The 16865-nt window shown below is 42.4% G+C and overlaps 1 protein-coding gene across 12 annotated transcripts in view; it reads left to right on the top strand.

Moving 5' to 3' along the window:
- The window catches only part of LOC137434498 (E3 SUMO-protein ligase PIAS2), a 221979-nt gene that overhangs the window by 172262 nt on the left and 32852 nt on the right, over nt 1-16865 (top strand). For all 12 annotated transcript variants that reach the window (XM_068127570.2, XM_068127578.2, XM_068127573.2 and 9 more), the window contains 5 exons: nt 1650-1740; nt 1968-2102; nt 9878-9983; nt 12458-12531; nt 16242-16402. In XM_068127570.2, the coding sequence (XP_067983671.1) occupies nt 1650-1740; nt 1968-2102; nt 9878-9983; nt 12458-12531; nt 16242-16402 (567 nt within the window). The remainder of the gene's footprint in view (nt 1-1649; nt 1741-1967; nt 2103-9877; nt 9984-12457; nt 12532-16241; nt 16403-16865) is intronic.

The raw sequence follows: 16865 nt of genomic DNA, 5'->3' as shown, positions 1-16865 counted from the left end.
CAGTTCTATTACAGGAAGATGAGGATGGAGTGGATCAACCGGTGTACTACTACTCCAGAAAGTTTAACAAACATCAGGCAAATTATGCCACTGTGGAAAAAGAGACCCTTGCTCTCCTGCTAGCGCTTCAGCATTATGAGGTGTATCTGGGAACTACTACCTTTCCTATAAAAGTCTTCACTGATCACAACCCCTTAACCTTCATTCAAAAAATGAAAAATAAAAATCAGAGGTTGATGAGATGGAGTTTGGCTTTGCAGGAGTTCAACTTGGAAATTGAGCATGTAAAGGGCAGGGACAATGTCGTTGCGGATGCTTTATCCAGAGTCAAATAACTTTGGAAATTCCTGTAGGTGGTTTGGAAGTTGTGTTGCTTTATTTTGGGGAATATTAATTATTGTTGCTCACGTGAATTGATAATTTGGGTGTGAGTTTTACTTTTGTTTGTTGAAAGGAGTTTTTGCCTGCAAAGAAAGTTTTCACGATGTTCAAACTTTCTTTCTTGAGGAGGGGAAGTGTTACGGATTTGTCACTTCCGTTGTTGTGGTTTTCATCCACTGTAAACATTTTTGATTCCATGTACTATTATTGTTGTCGTTTAAGGGAAATAGAGATTACCATTTTCAAAAGGTAAAAAAGTTAATGTTTTAAATGAAACCGGAACCGGACGACGAAGAGGAAGAGGAGGAGGAGAAGGCGGAGTGAGTGAGTCGGACAAGAAGCCGAGCTGCTTCGAGGTCTGGAGCGAACGATTGGCGAACGAGGGTCACGAGTGAACTTTGGGTTTCTCAGGAAAGGGATTCCTGCGACAGAGTTGTCATCGCTGTGACAGATAAATCTGCGTGACAGGTTTTGCGGTTGATTCCGGAGAGAATCATCAGAGTGCCGTTACGCCACGAGAACAGGCCATCGGCCATTTTTACCTCGCGCAGGATTTGCGCTTCACTCAAGGTTTTTCATCTTGCTTCAACCATTTTCACCGCATTCAGACGTTAATCTGGTGTGTGTGTGCAACATGGCTTTTGAGTGGGAAATCTGCGGTTCGCCGAGTGGGAGCCGTGGAACGTCCACACCCGAGGGTGTGATTTCCCAGTCGCCTTGAGGGCACCTTTGCGCAGCTTTGGCAGCGTGACTGTGACTGTCATCCGAACGGGATTCTGGTCTCGATTAGGCATCGTTCTGACGATCACTGGAGCAGATCGACTTTGACTTGATGCCGGAATAGAGACATTGGGAATGTTCTGCTTTTCGCTCACTTGGAGCACAGTGAGTTATATTGTACGAACCTGATGGTACCATCATAGGAAATATATATTGGTTGTACAATTGATTACTATTGTTGTTGTACTGTTATTCTTGTGTGATCTTAATACAATACGTTTGTTGGTAACATTTGGTGTGGTTTCACCATTGATCTTTGACATACAGAATAACACATCTTTCTGCCCTGACTCCTCTCGGGGCTCGGAGGTACACCGTGACCGGGGTTTGGGGAGGAGCACGTAACACCAGTACCATGTGCCTCTTCAATGGCGTGTTCCCTCGATCTTGTTCAATTACGTTCTGATGTATTTAGTTCAAGAAATTGCCACCACGCCATCATCACCTCTTCCCAATCCTTATGTTATCTCCTCTATCCTGGGTGCTAGGTTCTGCATGGCAGGTATGAATGAACCACAGGATGACAACTACCCCCCTAACCTGTGCATCAAGGTGAATGGGAAACCATGTGTGCTACCGGTGAGGAATATGTGTTGAACTGGAGGCCTGTTGCAGTTGACGTGTTTCGTCTCGATTTCCATTTGAACGTTGTCCAATTTTATTTTTTATTTACTTGGCACTCCACTTATACTATACTGTATATGTTTTTCGTCAACCCAGTAGCTCAACCTCACCCCCCCTCCCTCCTTGCTGCCCCAAAATGGCAACAAATGTGCGATTATTGTGATGCATTGCTCTTCTGACAGGGCTTCCTTCCGCCAAGCAAGAACGGGGCCGAGCCGCGGAGAATTAGTCGCCCCGTTAACGTTACACCGTACATCCGTTTGTCCACCACGGCACATAACCACATTGGTTTGGTGTGGACATCTACCATGAGCAAGGTATGTCCAAATGTGTGACGATGCACATTTTGGTTGTTTTGATAACATTGTGGGCCAGACTTTGTGTGTTTGCTTTTCTAACTCCGGTACTGTTCTATTATTTGAAAAATAAAAAAAAAACTTGGAAATGGAAATGAGGGGATGCAAGTGCGAATGGAAGAGATGGCGTGTTTCCAGGGGTTTTTGGGGACAACCTTTTGGCATTGTGACTTGGGACAGGAGAAAATGTATGATTGTTACAGATAACACCTTGGCAGATATTACAGACAAGAAGTAACATTTATACCAATCTCTAGGACCACACCTGTGTGAAGGCAAACATCATCGTTCTTCCCAACCCTTTCCTCTGTGCTTCAAAATCCAGAACGCTCATTCCGAATCATCACTCTCTGTAGTCTTTGAACAGTGAAGCAGCAGAAGGAACGTTACGTCAGAAATTAGGAGCTGGCTTTTCATTACGAATCTATGCCAGCTCTGATGCATTTTTACCAGCGTTGTTCTTTGGTTGCTGGATCATGAGAATGTCCTGTTCCCAGTACTGAGCTACACATCCTGTTTTTTGCTTTGTCAATGGATGGATAAGCCATATCTAGTGGATTGAGAAGCAGCGTAAAGTACTTGCCTCTCCTACATTATATTAAATAATCTGGTTTCAGGTGGCATCGAGCCAGGAAAACAAAGTGTAAGGTCAGCTGGTTGGTTTAAAATTGATTTCGGAAAGTGTGGGAGTGGGAGAGGTGGGGTTGATGTGGGTGGGAAAGGGGGTGTTGGGTGGGAAAAGGGGTGTGTCTGGGAAAGTGTATGTCCCTCAATGCCTTAGCACATGAGCACACCTCCGATCTATATTGTATTTTCTCAAAATATAATTAAATAAATCTATCTTTCACATATGAATATGAAAACCGAAACTGGTTCAAAGGTAAAACTTTGATTATTCCGTAGGCCTACTCACTGACTGATGAGGTCATTGTGAGGACATGATTTGCTTCTCATGATGGTGCAATTCGCAAATAAGCATGTTACATGCGATAATTATTTATTATGGATTGCTTGCACAATGCCAGTGATAAGAGAGGGAGTGGTTGGCACGATACAGACCACACTCCAAACTCGTCGTGTTTGAAACACTCCTTTATCGATGTTTTGAGATTAAACATTTATAAGATAGAACAGTTCTCTGTTGTACAATACTAAGAGTTTGAAATTAAACACTTTTAACGGTTTATGTGTCTATTTACTCTAATGGCTGTACAAACTTGACGTTTTTCTTATTTTTAGTAGACAAGGTCAAGGCTATTGGAAGAGATAAAACACTGAACAGATCAGGAAGCAACAGAACAAAAGGAACATTAGAGATAAAGGGGGAGGGGAGGAGTGGTGGGGCATCAACAGCGGAGTTGAGGGAGAAAACGGAGTGTCACAACAATAGAGGGTCAACGGATTAGGCCGCAAGAGTTATCCAAGACTTTACCTCAAACAGCCAAATCCATTCACATGTTTAACTCCTGGCAATACAAGCATTAGGGGTTTCAATGTTGTCATGAATGTAATATTTAGAAGTCTGTTGCATTTTGTTGATGATGTTGTTGTTGTTTGTGTTGTTTTTGAAACACTTAATCTGGTTTCATTCACTTTTCTTTTTTCCTTTGCACTGGTTGCTTTTTAGCTCTCGTACTTGCCATACTAATGTTGTGTATGCATTCAGTAGTATATTGTTTCCTTGTCTTGTCCCATTGGCAACCGACTGGACTCCCCATGGCGTAAAAGGTTTGAGTTGGAAGACGGGCTCCAATGTACTCGTTTTCGATGTCGCATGTCTACAAGAGCTTTACATTGTTGGGGTTCTTGTTGGAGTCGATTTTTAACTCAACTGGACTATGTCCAGCTGAGTTTTGGGTATCGTCTGTCTGTCTGTCTGTCTAAACAATTCGACGTCTACACTCTAAAAGTCACAAATATTGATCAGATTTGATGAAACTTGTTATGCAGCATCTTTAAGACATAAACTAGTTTGGGATGCATATGGGCGCGGCAGGGCGGCCATATTGAAAAATCAATTTTTGTCAATCTGGTACTTCCTAATGTAGCTAGAAGGCTGAAACTTGGTGTGTAGACAGTATCTAACAAAGCTCAACACACATATTATGGGTTTTGACGATGTCCGAAAAATGACCTCGTCGTGACCTATGACATGACTTGACCCATAAACATCAGTTCGGGCGACGTCCAAGCTCTAAAAGTCACAAATGCTGATCAAATTTGATGAAACTTGTGCCTTTTGCCACTTAAATATATTTGAAATTTTTCATTTTTCTGGTTTCCATGGAAACAAGGTGGACATCGTGCATTTTGTTATACATTTCGTTTCCGGAGCAGAACTCAAAAACTGTTCAATATATCTTAACCTAACTTTGTACACATATTAGTTAGGTGCTGACCTGGTGCCTTTTGCCACTTAGATACCTTCAACGTTACTGTACCTCTTTAGCACATATAAACTATATAGTTTGTGGTTCTATTATGCATGAATATGAATGAATGAATGATCGTTTTAAGGCCATTTTCCCTGCTGGGGCGGGGGTTAGCCGTGCGGGCCCCATGACAATCATGGTTCCCTGTTTGAGGCAATGTTTTTATGGCCGGATGCCCTTCCTGACGCCAACCCTTAGTCGCCTCTTACGATGTGCAGGGATACAGTGTACCTATTTTAAACCGGGGTACACACCGGGATCATTCATCCCAGCAAGCTGGTACTCAATTTGCCGACCTGGGAAGGATGACAGGCTGAGTCAACCCCTCTGGCGTTAATTCAGCGATCGACCGGGATTCAAACCCAGGACCCTAGGATCCCAAGCCGGCACCCTAACCGCTAAGCCAACACCAGGGTTTCTATTATGCATATTCTAACCATATTGATATAGACCAGTTGAGTTCAGGTTCCCTGGAACCTCTAGTTGAAATGTGCACCCATTGGTCAGACAGCTGCCTGACCACCCATACCCACACCTGCCGCTTGTCTCCACCCACCATAGCACCCAGATAAAATGACGGGCAATCAAGCTTTACGTTACGGGAATTACATTAAAAAAAAAAACTTTTGCTGGCTGTACTGTCATGGCCATAAGATGTAATTTAAAACTAGCATTTAAAACTTAAATTACTAAAACTAGTAATTTAATTCATGTAATTGAACAGCTACATATTGGGGTTAAGCAATCTGGTGACCGTGTGCGAATCGGTTCATTCTGATATTACCGTGGGGAGTGTGACCGTGTACGAGAGGTGTTGAGTTTTTTCGCGAGGTGCCGAGATCTTTTAATGGCGCTTTAAATGTGTTTTTTTTGTTTGTTTATTTGTTTTTGTATACAAGATCGAGGCTCGTTTAAGAGCTAGCACATCAAACAAATATTAGCACATAAAACAAAAATCATAAATGGACACGTAAAACAATAGGAGGGGGAGACAAGATGGGGAGAGAGAGGGAAGCACACAAGCACAACAGAAGAGAACAGGGACATCGGGAGATCTGTTCGAAGGGAGAGGGCTGGGGGGGGGGGGGAGGGGGGGAGAGGGAAGGGGTACACGGTACAAAACAAATTGCCACTACAAGGAATTTCAGGAATGAAGTCAGGGATTGAAAGATGTGGATTTGGGGTGTATTAATGGGGGTAGAAAAGATCAAGGTTTTGGATGGGGGGAGATAAGAGATGGTGGTGAACAGCTGTTTTCAAGACCTGAAGGGAGGAGTGGGATTGAAGAGAGTGTGGGAGATTCTTCCAGGGGCGGGGAAAAAGAGGAATGAAAGAGTGAAGGTGAGCAGAGTCTTGATTTTGGCAGTTTCACCAGAAGAGGATTGCTGGCAGATCTTGTGCATCCTGCAGGAATATTTGGGGGCACAGACACAGATACTTTTGCTGATATTTTAGATGCACAGATATTTTAGCACAGACAGAGCTGGGGGAGCAAGGCCGGAGAGGAGTCGGTGGAAGACAGAAAAACCACCTTCCTGCCTGTGGTGAGAGAGTGAAAGGCCCTCAGAATCAGCTTCATCGTGGGAGATTCCATTGATTCTGAAAGCTTTGGTTTCAACAGCTTGAAGCCGAGCTAGGTGGGAGGCAGGAGCACCCGCCCAGAGTGGAGAGCAGTATTCCATTGAGCAACGGATAAAAGCCTTGTATGTGGTGAGGAGCTCAGGTGTGCCAAGGAAGGACTTCGCACGACGGAGGATGCTCAGTCGGCGACTGGCTTTGGAGGCTGGCTTGGAAATGTGGTTTTCCCAGGAAAGATCATGGCAGATAGTGAGACCCAAAAGCTTGAGTGACAGAACGTCTTGGTGAAGATTGTTGAGAAAGTAGATGGGAGGCTTTTCCAGACGGTCTTTTCGGAGAGACAGAGTGAGTGTGAGATTTGTCGCGATTGTTAGACATGTTCCACTTCTTTGACCAGTTTGTGATTTTGTCCAGGTCTGCAGAGTGGTGGCTGCAGACTGCCGATCTGAGGGTTGAGATATGGAACGGCAGAGAGTTGAGTCATCAGCAAAGAGATAGAGAGGATTTTCCAGAGAGTCGGAAAGATCATTGATGAAGACCAGAAAAGCACCGGGCCCAGAACACTGCCTTGGGGAACTCCAGCCTGAACAGGAAGGGGAGATGAGAGAAATCCATTCAGGGCCATACGTTGACTGCGACCGGAAACAAAAGCATGCGTGGAGATTTCCATGGATACCATAGGATAAGAGTTTGGTGAGCAGAGCGGGGTGCCAGACCATATGGAAGGCACGAGATATGTCAAGGGAGGCAGCTCTGATTTTCTCTTTGGAATTGAGGACCTCCATCCATTGTTGAGACAGCAGAAGTGACATGTCCAGAGTAGAGTGACTCTTTACAAAAGAGTGACTCTGGTCTGAATCCAAATTGATGATCAGAGATCAAGCCATTGGAGAAGAGGAAGGATTTGATAACAGAAGCGATGATGGATTCCATGACCTTGCTGATAATTGGGAGCAGGCTGATTGGTCTGTAGTTGCTCGGATCTGTTTTTGCACCCTTTTTATGTAAAGCGGTGACGTTGACTGATTTCCAAGCAGATGGCAGATGTCCTTGAGCAAAAGAGGGTGAAGAGAACAGAGGCTGTGAAAGAGCTACAGAGCAGGATTTTAGGACCTGTGGGCTGATGGTTTGTGTTTCCCAATCGGCTCGTTTCCAGGTTTTGTCGCAGGTTGTGACCACAATGCTGTCGCTCTTGTTTCCGCAATGCCTGGTATTTTTCAAATCGTAAATTTAAGTTCACGAAACAAATAAAAAGACGTTGTATACATGTTTTATTTATACAAATTCATCAGATATAAAAAAAATCGCACCCGTGTCCAAAGAAACCAGTTCAGTTTGGCACTTTTAGTATGAAATCGGCAAAGCCTATCAACGAACGAAACCCTTTAGAATTACCCTTTAGAACCCTTTATAATTACCCTTTAGAACCCTGTAGAATTACCCTTTAAAACCCATTAGAAATACCCTTTAGAACCCTTTAGAATTAAACACATTGGGCTAGAAAGGTTCTGCTTCATTTTTGATGGACGATTCCAAGATTTTGAATGACTTTTGATTTTGAATTTTGAATTCGAATTTTGATTTTGATGGACAATTTTTGTGTGTCTTCATTTTCATAGCCAAATATTGAAGCGGCTCCACTGCTTAATAATAAGGGCAAGTAACTAGTTGCTGAATTTAATTCTGGTTCTTGTGATAAGTATTCGACACACTTCCTTTCAGAGCTCTTTGTTTTTGCCTATGTGAACAGGTGGCATCGTGAATATGTGGCATCGAGCCGCTTTGAAATAGTTCGGAAGACACGTTTACCTTTTCATGCACTACTCAAGCCGGGTTGAAAAACCATGCTGTCCCTGATACTACATCTATGTATTACTAAAAGGAGTGTGTCTGTTTGTGTGTCTGTTTATGTGTCTGTTTGTGTGTGTGTCTGTTTGTGTGTGTGTGTGTGTGTGTGTGTGTGTGTGTGTGTGTGTGTGTGTGTGTGTGTGTGTGTGTGTGTGTGTGTGTGTGTGTGTCTGTGCGCACATGTGTCTGTGTCTGTGCGCACATGTGTGTGTGTGTGTGCTTGTGTGTTTGTGTGTGTGTGCCTGTGTGTGTGTGTGTGTGTGCGCGCGCGCGCACGCTTGCGTGTTTGCGTACAGACACTAGTGGGGTATACTTAAACATTGTAAGCAAAAATAACCATGCTTTGTACCACCTTTAGAGGCCATTTTTGTACATAGGTAGATAATAAATATAAGCTTTATGTTTATGGGCAAGCATCACCAACTTCCTCTAGATATCAGTAGAGGTTTTTATTTCACAGTTTACAGTTATAGAAATTACAATTTTAAAATGCTAGATATCGATTGAGGTTTTTCTTTTTTTTTAATGGACGCTTTTACGGTTTTTTGGTAAATTTTCATTTATGGACGCTTTCCGACGGTTCTGTGATTTTCTGCTTGTGTATTGGCTTTGATGTCCGTCTGCACATGAAATTTCAGCTTTATATTTTGATTGATTTGATTGATTGATTATACGGCACCCGGAAGGTACCAAACATTAATACCAATCAGTCAGGTTAGAATGAGCTTTGTATGCGATATACATGTTGGGGTTTGGCTCGCTACACCCGCCTCACCATGCATCGCTGCAGAGGCACAGGCTTGTTTAAACTGAGGATAATGACTGTAAATGATTTTCTGCGTTGTTACAATTTATACAATCATAATACGAACATTTTTTTTGGTAGAAATTAATTTGTAATATTGGTTATATTACTGGCTTGGGAAACTAGGATCCTGAGGTTGAATCCCGGTCGATCGTTGTATTATCGCTAGGGGGGGTTGACTCAGCCTGTCATCCTTCCGAGGTCGGCAAATTGAGTACCAGCTTGCTGGGATGAATGTGCTGGTGTGTGCCCCGGTTTAGAATAGGTACACCGTATACCTGCGTGTCGTAAGAGTTGACTAAAGGGTTGGCGTCAGGAAGGGCATCCGGCCATAAAAACACTGCCTCAAAAAGGGAACCATGATTGTCATGGGGCCCGCAAGGCTAACACCTGCTCTAGCAGGGAAAATGGCCTTAAAAAGGGAATTTTATTTATTTATTGGTGATATTACATTTTTATAAGCAATTCAAGTTGAAAAATTCTAAAATTTTCAAAATAACCCCCCGACCCCCCCCCCTCAAGGACACATGGATGGGTTAGTGCAGACGGGAAGGAAGCTTGGTAGGATTTCACAAAAAGTTCGAGGGAGTAGATCAGTCATGTGACCACGCAACACAGACAACTGCACAGATATATGTCTGTTATTTGATCTCCGATATAAAGTAACACCATGGGAGATGTTATTGTTACAAAATCTCTTGGCGTTGTATTCACAGTCCACCTTCCCTCCAAATACATTACAATGTTAAAACCTGGTTTAAACCATTTGCTTAGTATTTAATGTTTTTCTTATTGTATATATTGCCCCCAACCCCTTGTATTATTTGTTCTGCGAAAGAGTAACAGTAACGACTAGCATCGGCTGATAAACCTAACCCTCCACTCATTAATAACTAAGCTCATTTTGCATGGCATCTGGTTTCACTTTTTTCCCTGCATTTTTTCCACTGCATCTTTTTTTGATTCTATATATCTAATGTGATTGTAAGAAACATGGGCAAGTAAATGAAGCTCTTTTTTCCCTTTATATTCAAGCTGTCTTTTTTTTTTTGTCCCCTTCTTGTTCTTCACAGAGCTATGCTATGTCGCTGAGTCTCGTGAGACATCTCACAGCCGATGCGTTGTTGCAAAGGTTAAAGGATGAATCTGCTCAAGCAGCTGAGCAATCACAAGCACTCGGTAAGAATACCTACCCTCCCTTTCACTTCCACTCCCAACACTCAACAACGCCATCCACCCATTGACAATTACCTGGGCCTTTTTTCATACATGATCGAGGCTCATAGAAGAGCTGAGGACACAAAACAGATCAGGACTCAACATAACAAAGGGAACAGCAGGAGACAGGAGATGTGGGCTGACGGGAGTTGTGGGAGATATGTTCAAGGCAGCAGGAAGTTGGGGTGTTAAGAGAACGACAGAGATTTGTAATCTGGTGGTGAAAGAAGGCCGCATTCCAGTGGATTGGGAACGCAGTACCCTCGTCCCTCTGTACAAGGGGAAAGGTGACCCTCTGGACTGTGGCTCGTATCGAGTGATAAAGTTATTGGAGCATGGAATGAAGGTATTGGAAAGGGTGTTGGAGAGGAGGATAAGGAAGAAAGTGAAGATCGAGGAAATGCAGTTTGGATTTATGCCAGGAAGAGGAATGACAGACTCACTTTTTATTGTAAGGCAGTTGCAGGAGAAGTACATGGTGAAGAGGAAGAAGTGTTTCTTTGGTTTGTTTATATGGAGAAAGCATTCGATAGGGTTCGACGCGAAGTAGTGACGTGGGCATTGAGGAAGTTAGGAGTGTGGAGGAATGGTTGATCAGAGTTGTGATGGCAATGTACGAGAGAGTGCGCACAGCTGTAAGGACGAAGGACGGGAACAGTGGTGAGTTTGAGGTGAAGGTTGGAGTGCATCAGGGGTCAGTACTAAGTCCACTACTATTTGTAGCTGTGATGGAGGTGCTGGCATGGAACGTAAAGGAGAGTTTTCCGTGGGAGTTGTATGCAGATGATCTGGTGTTGATTGCGGAAAGTATGGATGGACTGAAGGAGAAGATGAACAAGTGGAAGGAATGTATGGAGACAAAAGGTCTGAAGGTGAATATCGGAAAAACTAAGGTGATGACAAGTGGTAAAGCATGTGGTGAGGTGGAAAGAACTGGGAAGTGGCTGTGTACTGTGTGCAGGAAGGGTGTTGGAGTGAACTCCATTCAATGTACAATGCGCTGAGTGGGTTCATCAAAAATGTCGTGGTCTGAGAGGATCATTAACCAGTGTGGCAGCTACATTCAAATGTAAGGTGTGCACAGAGGGAGCTAGAGATGGAGGAAATGTTGAGTTGGATCTTGGAGATGGCGTGAAGCTGGAAGGTGTGAAAACATTTTCCTACCTAGGAGACATGCTGAATGGAGAAGGTGGATCAGACTTGGCAACGGTTGCTCGAGTGAGATGTGCATGGAAGAAGTTTCGGGAACTCAGTGGCGTGCTGACGAGGAGAGGAGTGTCATTGAAGCTGAAGGGAAAGGTGTATGCTGCAATGCTGCATGTGTGAGAAGTGTTATGATTTATGGGAACGAGACATGCGTAATGAACGTAGAGCAGCAACGAAGGCTGGAAAGGGTGGAAATGCGAATGGTTCGGTGGATGTGCGGAGTATCGTTGAGAGAGAGGAAGACAAATGATGAATTGTGAAAGATGATGGGAATAGAGCCTGTGATGGATGCTGTAAAGAGTAACAGGTTGAGATGGTTTGGTCATGTGTTGAGGAAGGATGAAAGTGACTGGTTGAGAAGAGTGATGGAAATTAATGTAGAAGGAAGTAGAGGACGGGGAAGACCGAGAAAGACTTGGCTAAAGATGGTGGAAGAAGAAATGCGGGCAAGGGGGTTAACAAGGAGAGATGCAGAAAATAGGGCAAAATGGAGAAGATTGTCATGGTTGTCAAGCAAGGCTTACCCCCGCTCTCGCAGGGAAAATGGCCTTAAAATGCCTGGTTGTTGTTGTTGTTGTTGGACTGCCCTATGTAGCACTGCCATTTCGTGGTGGGCAGTTTTAGTAGTTTTGAGCTTTGGCTCTGAGTAAAACCAAGAGTGCGACACAATTAACCTTTTAAAAAGTCCATGAAATAAATTAAAAATCAGGTAAATAATTTAATAAACACAAAACCCATTCAGGTCTCACTTGTAATTGGAGTTGACGACCAATCATCCAGCTCCCCAGCTGCGACTTGGAGCTTTTCTGGATTGCTTTATTCAACCGTCTTTGACTAGAAGGGCTGAGTGTTAATTCAAAAAAATAATTAAGCACTGTGATACATGGAATAGATAAAGGCCCACCCCATATATGTATGAGGGAGAGGGGGAGGGGTACTATGTTGCGGAAAGTGATAATTTGGGGTTATATTGGTAGGTATGAGTTTGAGATGGATAAAGGAAGCGGAAAGATTATGAAGTTGTGGATAGCTGCGCTTATAATACTTTATGGTCGATCTGAGAACAACTTACATAAACATAAATCATCCATATGTCTGTCAGTGATGAAAATTCTCTTGGCATAATTATTGGATAATAATATCAAAAATAATGACTAAAGTGTTCAGTTTGGTATCGCTGACTTATCCTAACTTGATACGTGCACATGTGTGTGTGTGTGTGTGTGTAGTTATGGAAAAGCTAACTCCAGACCCTGACTGTGACATCACAACTACCAGCCTCAGAGTCTCCCTTGTATGCCCGGTAAGCGAGTTTTCTATATACCATATATCTATATATATATATCTGTGCCACGTCTGTCTTGTCTTGTCTTGTGTTGTCACTGAACTACTTTCTCAAACTTTTGTGACATCGTACCAAACTTCTGGAATGCACATATCTCTCCCGTCGGTATGTCCTAAGGGTATTTTCTTTGAAAAAAATTACAATTTTTTTTTTTTGGAATTTTTTGGGGAAAATCTTCTTTTTTTTCAACTTCAATTGTTTATAAAATGTGATATCACGTATATTACAAATACATTTGTGCAAAATAATTGTTTGAATTATGATTGGTTTAAACCATGACAAAACGGCAACTCGGGTACAGTCATTTATCTATATATCTACACATCTGGGCAGTGTCTGTGTTCTCACTCAACGACTCCCTCAAACTTTTGTTTCCGTGGTTGTGAAGTATTTTTAATAACGTTGTGGTGGTTTTGAATCACGTGGTGGTGAGGTATTTTGAATTATGTGGTGGTGAGGTGTTTTTAAATGACGTGGTGGTGAGGTGTTTTTAAATGATGTGGTGGTGAGGTGTTTTTAAATCACATGGTGGTGAGGTATTTATAATTACGTGGTGGTGAGGTGTTTTTATAACGTGGTTTATGGCTGTGAGGTGTTTTTAATTAATTGGTGATGAGGTGTTTTGAATTACGTGGTGGTGAGGTGTTTTGAATTACGTGGTGATGAGGTGTTTTGAATTACTTGGTGGTGAGGTGTTTTGAATTACGTGGTGGTGAGGTGTAATCGTCCCAAACTTCCAGTCTGCACCTACCCCTCCCCTATGTATGTGTGGAGGGGTTCTTTCTTGAAAAAAACAAAAAACATTCAACCTAAATTGCCTATAAAAATGTAATATCACAAACACAACAAATACATTTGTGCAAAGTAATTGTTTGTATTATGATTGGTGAAAATCATGACAACACAGCAACTCAGGTACAGTCATTAGCCTCCGTTAAAATAAGCCCGTTCCTCAGTATCGACGCTTGGTGAGGCGAGCTGGGCTCGCCTCACCAAACTAGTAATATATATATGTATGTATGTATGTATGTATGTATGTATGTGTGTGTATGTATATATATATATATATATATATATATATATATATATATATATATATATATATATATATATATATATATATATATATTAGGGTGGTTAGCCCTGGTGTTGGGCTAGCGGCTAGGGTGCCGGCTTAGGATCCAAGGATCCTGGGTTCGAATCCCGGTCGATCGCTGAATTAACGCCAGGGGGGTTGACTCAGCCTGTCATCCTTCCGAGGTCGGCTAATTGAGTACCAGTTCACTGGTAATTCCCTGTTTGTCGTTAAAGGCGGCAAAAAGGGTTGGCGTCAGGAAGGGCATCCGGCCGTAAAACATTGCTTCAAATAGGGGACCGAAAAACAACAACCACGGTTCCCGAAAAAGGCCAACCCCCGCTTTGCGGGGAAAAATGGCCTCTAAAGGTGTTTTTTTTTTTTGTTTTTTTTTTTAATATATACATATATATATCTTATTATAATAGAGCAAACGTATATGGTTATGTCGCTATGTATGTTTATATGTGACGAAAACGTCTTCTTCTTCAACTAAAATTACCACTCTTATTTTAACCCTCTTAAGGGTGAACAGGTGATTTTTTTATTTTTTTTATTTTTTATTTTTATAGCTGAACAGTTTCCTTATAGTCTTATAAACAAGAATCATGCTATTAGAGGTCATAGAAGTACCCCTAATTATTGAAAAATTCAAATTTCAATTCAATTCAATATAATATTTTGCATGAAATTTGTTATAACTTAGGAAATGCATCATTCTTTTGGGCTGAAATTTGGACAGGATATTCAGAATATCACTTCCTTTAAAATGATGAAGGCTTTTGTTTATAGGAGTAGCCATTGTGGATTTATTGAAGGACAACCAAGTTTTATCTGGTAATTGGCATAATTAGCTAATTAGTGAACATTTGACATAATTTCACAAAATCCTCTCATCAGGTAGTAGAGTAACACATGTATAATACATGTACCAAGTTTTGTGTGAAAAGAATGATAGGTGACATAGAAGATAGAAGTAGAAATGTGTTCTTTGTTTTTCCTTGTTTTTTATTGACGGTCTAATTTATGCAAATTATATGCATGTAATATGACAAAGAAGCGTTGAAACTGGTCTGAGTTAAAGCCAAGATTATATCTTTCAAGAAAAACTGAAAATTAGATATTAACTTGGCTTTGTTTTTGTGTAAAGGCCTCTCAAAGGTACCTATGTAGTTTTCTCAATTTTTCACCAGTACTACACCCTTAATTGCGATAAGACTGCTGAGAACCCTCAGACCTTTGACGACCCTTTAATTCCCTCAAGACCCTTCAGACCACCAAGACCCAAAATGCCCTGAATACCCGAAGACCCAAAACACCCCGAAGACCCAAAACACCCCGAAGACCCAAAACACCCCGAAGACCCAAAAACACCCCGAAGACCCAAAAACACCCCGAAGACCCAAAAACACCCCGAAGACCCAAAACACCCCGAAGACCCAAAACACCCAGAAAACTCAAAACACCCCGAAGACCAAAAAGACCCAAATACCCTTAAATACCATGAAGAACCAGAAGACCCAAAAGACACCAATGACCCTTCAGACCCAAAAGGCTCTGAAGACACCAAAGACCATGAAGACCCAAAATACCTCAAAGACCCAAAATACCCTTAAAGGCCCAGAGGATCCAAAAGACCCTGAAGACGCAAATGGCCCTGAAGACCCAAAACACTATGAAGACCCAAAAGACACCAAAATGGTTAAAGATGCCTTCCCCTCTGAAACGATGTGTGGTGAGGCGCGCGGAGTGCGCCGAGTGCGCCGAGTCACGCTTGTATATATATAAAGAAAATTTTTTTTTTTTTTTTACTCCACCCTTCCAAAGGTACGTATTTTTCAGTTTCACTCCAACTTGGAACTGTACTGTAATTTTGCAATTTATACCCAGTTTATTTTTTACCCTTAAAAGTTACTTTGAGGTTATCAGAGTTTACATTAGCAAAATGTTGTATCACATACTGAAAGGTTTGTGAGATGAGATGATGCATGTTGCACAATGTAAATGGAAGAAAAGAAAAAAAACCCAGCAATAATAGCCATTTTCCCATCATGCTTTGCGCATGGCATTATTCATGACGTGTAATGTTGCATTGTTGAAGATTGCCAAGCAAATGAGTCGAGAATGGACGTGCTGTGTCCTGGAGCTGAAACTGCTAAAGCGTTTGAAAATGTTGTTCTTACAAATACGTCGGACAGAGTCGATCTTTAGTAGCCCTAATACAAGTACAAGGTGGTGTTAACATGTATAGTTTGTTGCTGTTTTATTGCTGCGCCCTGTGGGAATATGAAGGTTCCGTGTGCTCCAGTGGAATTGTGCTGTTATGCGGAGCCCGGGCAATAAATTATATAGTTTGTTTGGAAGGGAAAGAAATGCCTTCTGAGAAATTGAGAGGGGAGTCGTGGAATTGAGATGTTGTGCATGATTTATTCTTTGCCTTCATGGTTAAAGTGCAGACCCCATTAATAACATATAAATAATGGGATTCAAATGCTTCGCTACAACATCTGTTCTCTATTCATCGTATCATGTTAGTCTTGCTTCCTCATGACCTGCTCGCATCCCCCAAACGTACCTTTTGTCATCCCAACAGCTTGGAAAGGTGCGCATGTCGGTGCCCTGCCGCTCTCGGCATTGCACACACTTGCAGTGCTTTGATGCGGCACTCTTTATCCAGATGAACGAGCGCAAGCCGACGTGGCTGTGCCCTGTGTGCGACTGCAAGGCACCGTACAGCAGCCTCATCATCGACAAGTATGTCTTCTTACTTGTGCTCTTCATGGAATTGTGTGGATCACATTGTGCTGGGATGCACTTGATGACCCCCACTCTCCCTCTCCCCCCATGAAATTTTGTGTGTGCGCACTCCCTTCCCCACCCATACTCTTTATCTTGTTTGCTCCTATCCTTCCACCTCTCCCAATAACATTCTGGCTGTACTCCCTCTTCCCACCCGACACCCATCCCCTCTATTTTTGGTGCACTTCCCATCTCCCCAGTTTAACTGGATGCTGCAAAGGTAATGCAGTTACCTGTAAGCTGACTAGCTTGGGTTCTATTCTCAACCCAACTATAAACTGCCGGGTTTGCATTAGGGGTTTGCATTTAAGGCATTGCATCACAAGGTGTGCTATCCTTGGAAGGATGTTATGCTGGGGACCCTATGCTAGCATTAAGTGGTGTATGTTAAAGATCCCACGGTGTCTTCCACAAAGAG

Source organism: Myxine glutinosa, chromosome 10, assembly GCF_964187855.1.
Source record: "Myxine glutinosa chromosome 10, kmMyxGlut1.1, whole genome shotgun sequence".
Lineage (NCBI taxonomy): Eukaryota > Metazoa > Chordata > Myxini > Myxiniformes > Myxinidae > Myxine > Myxine glutinosa.
Note: the sequence above shows the minus strand (reverse complement) of the source record. Positions and strands in the feature narration are given on the sequence as shown.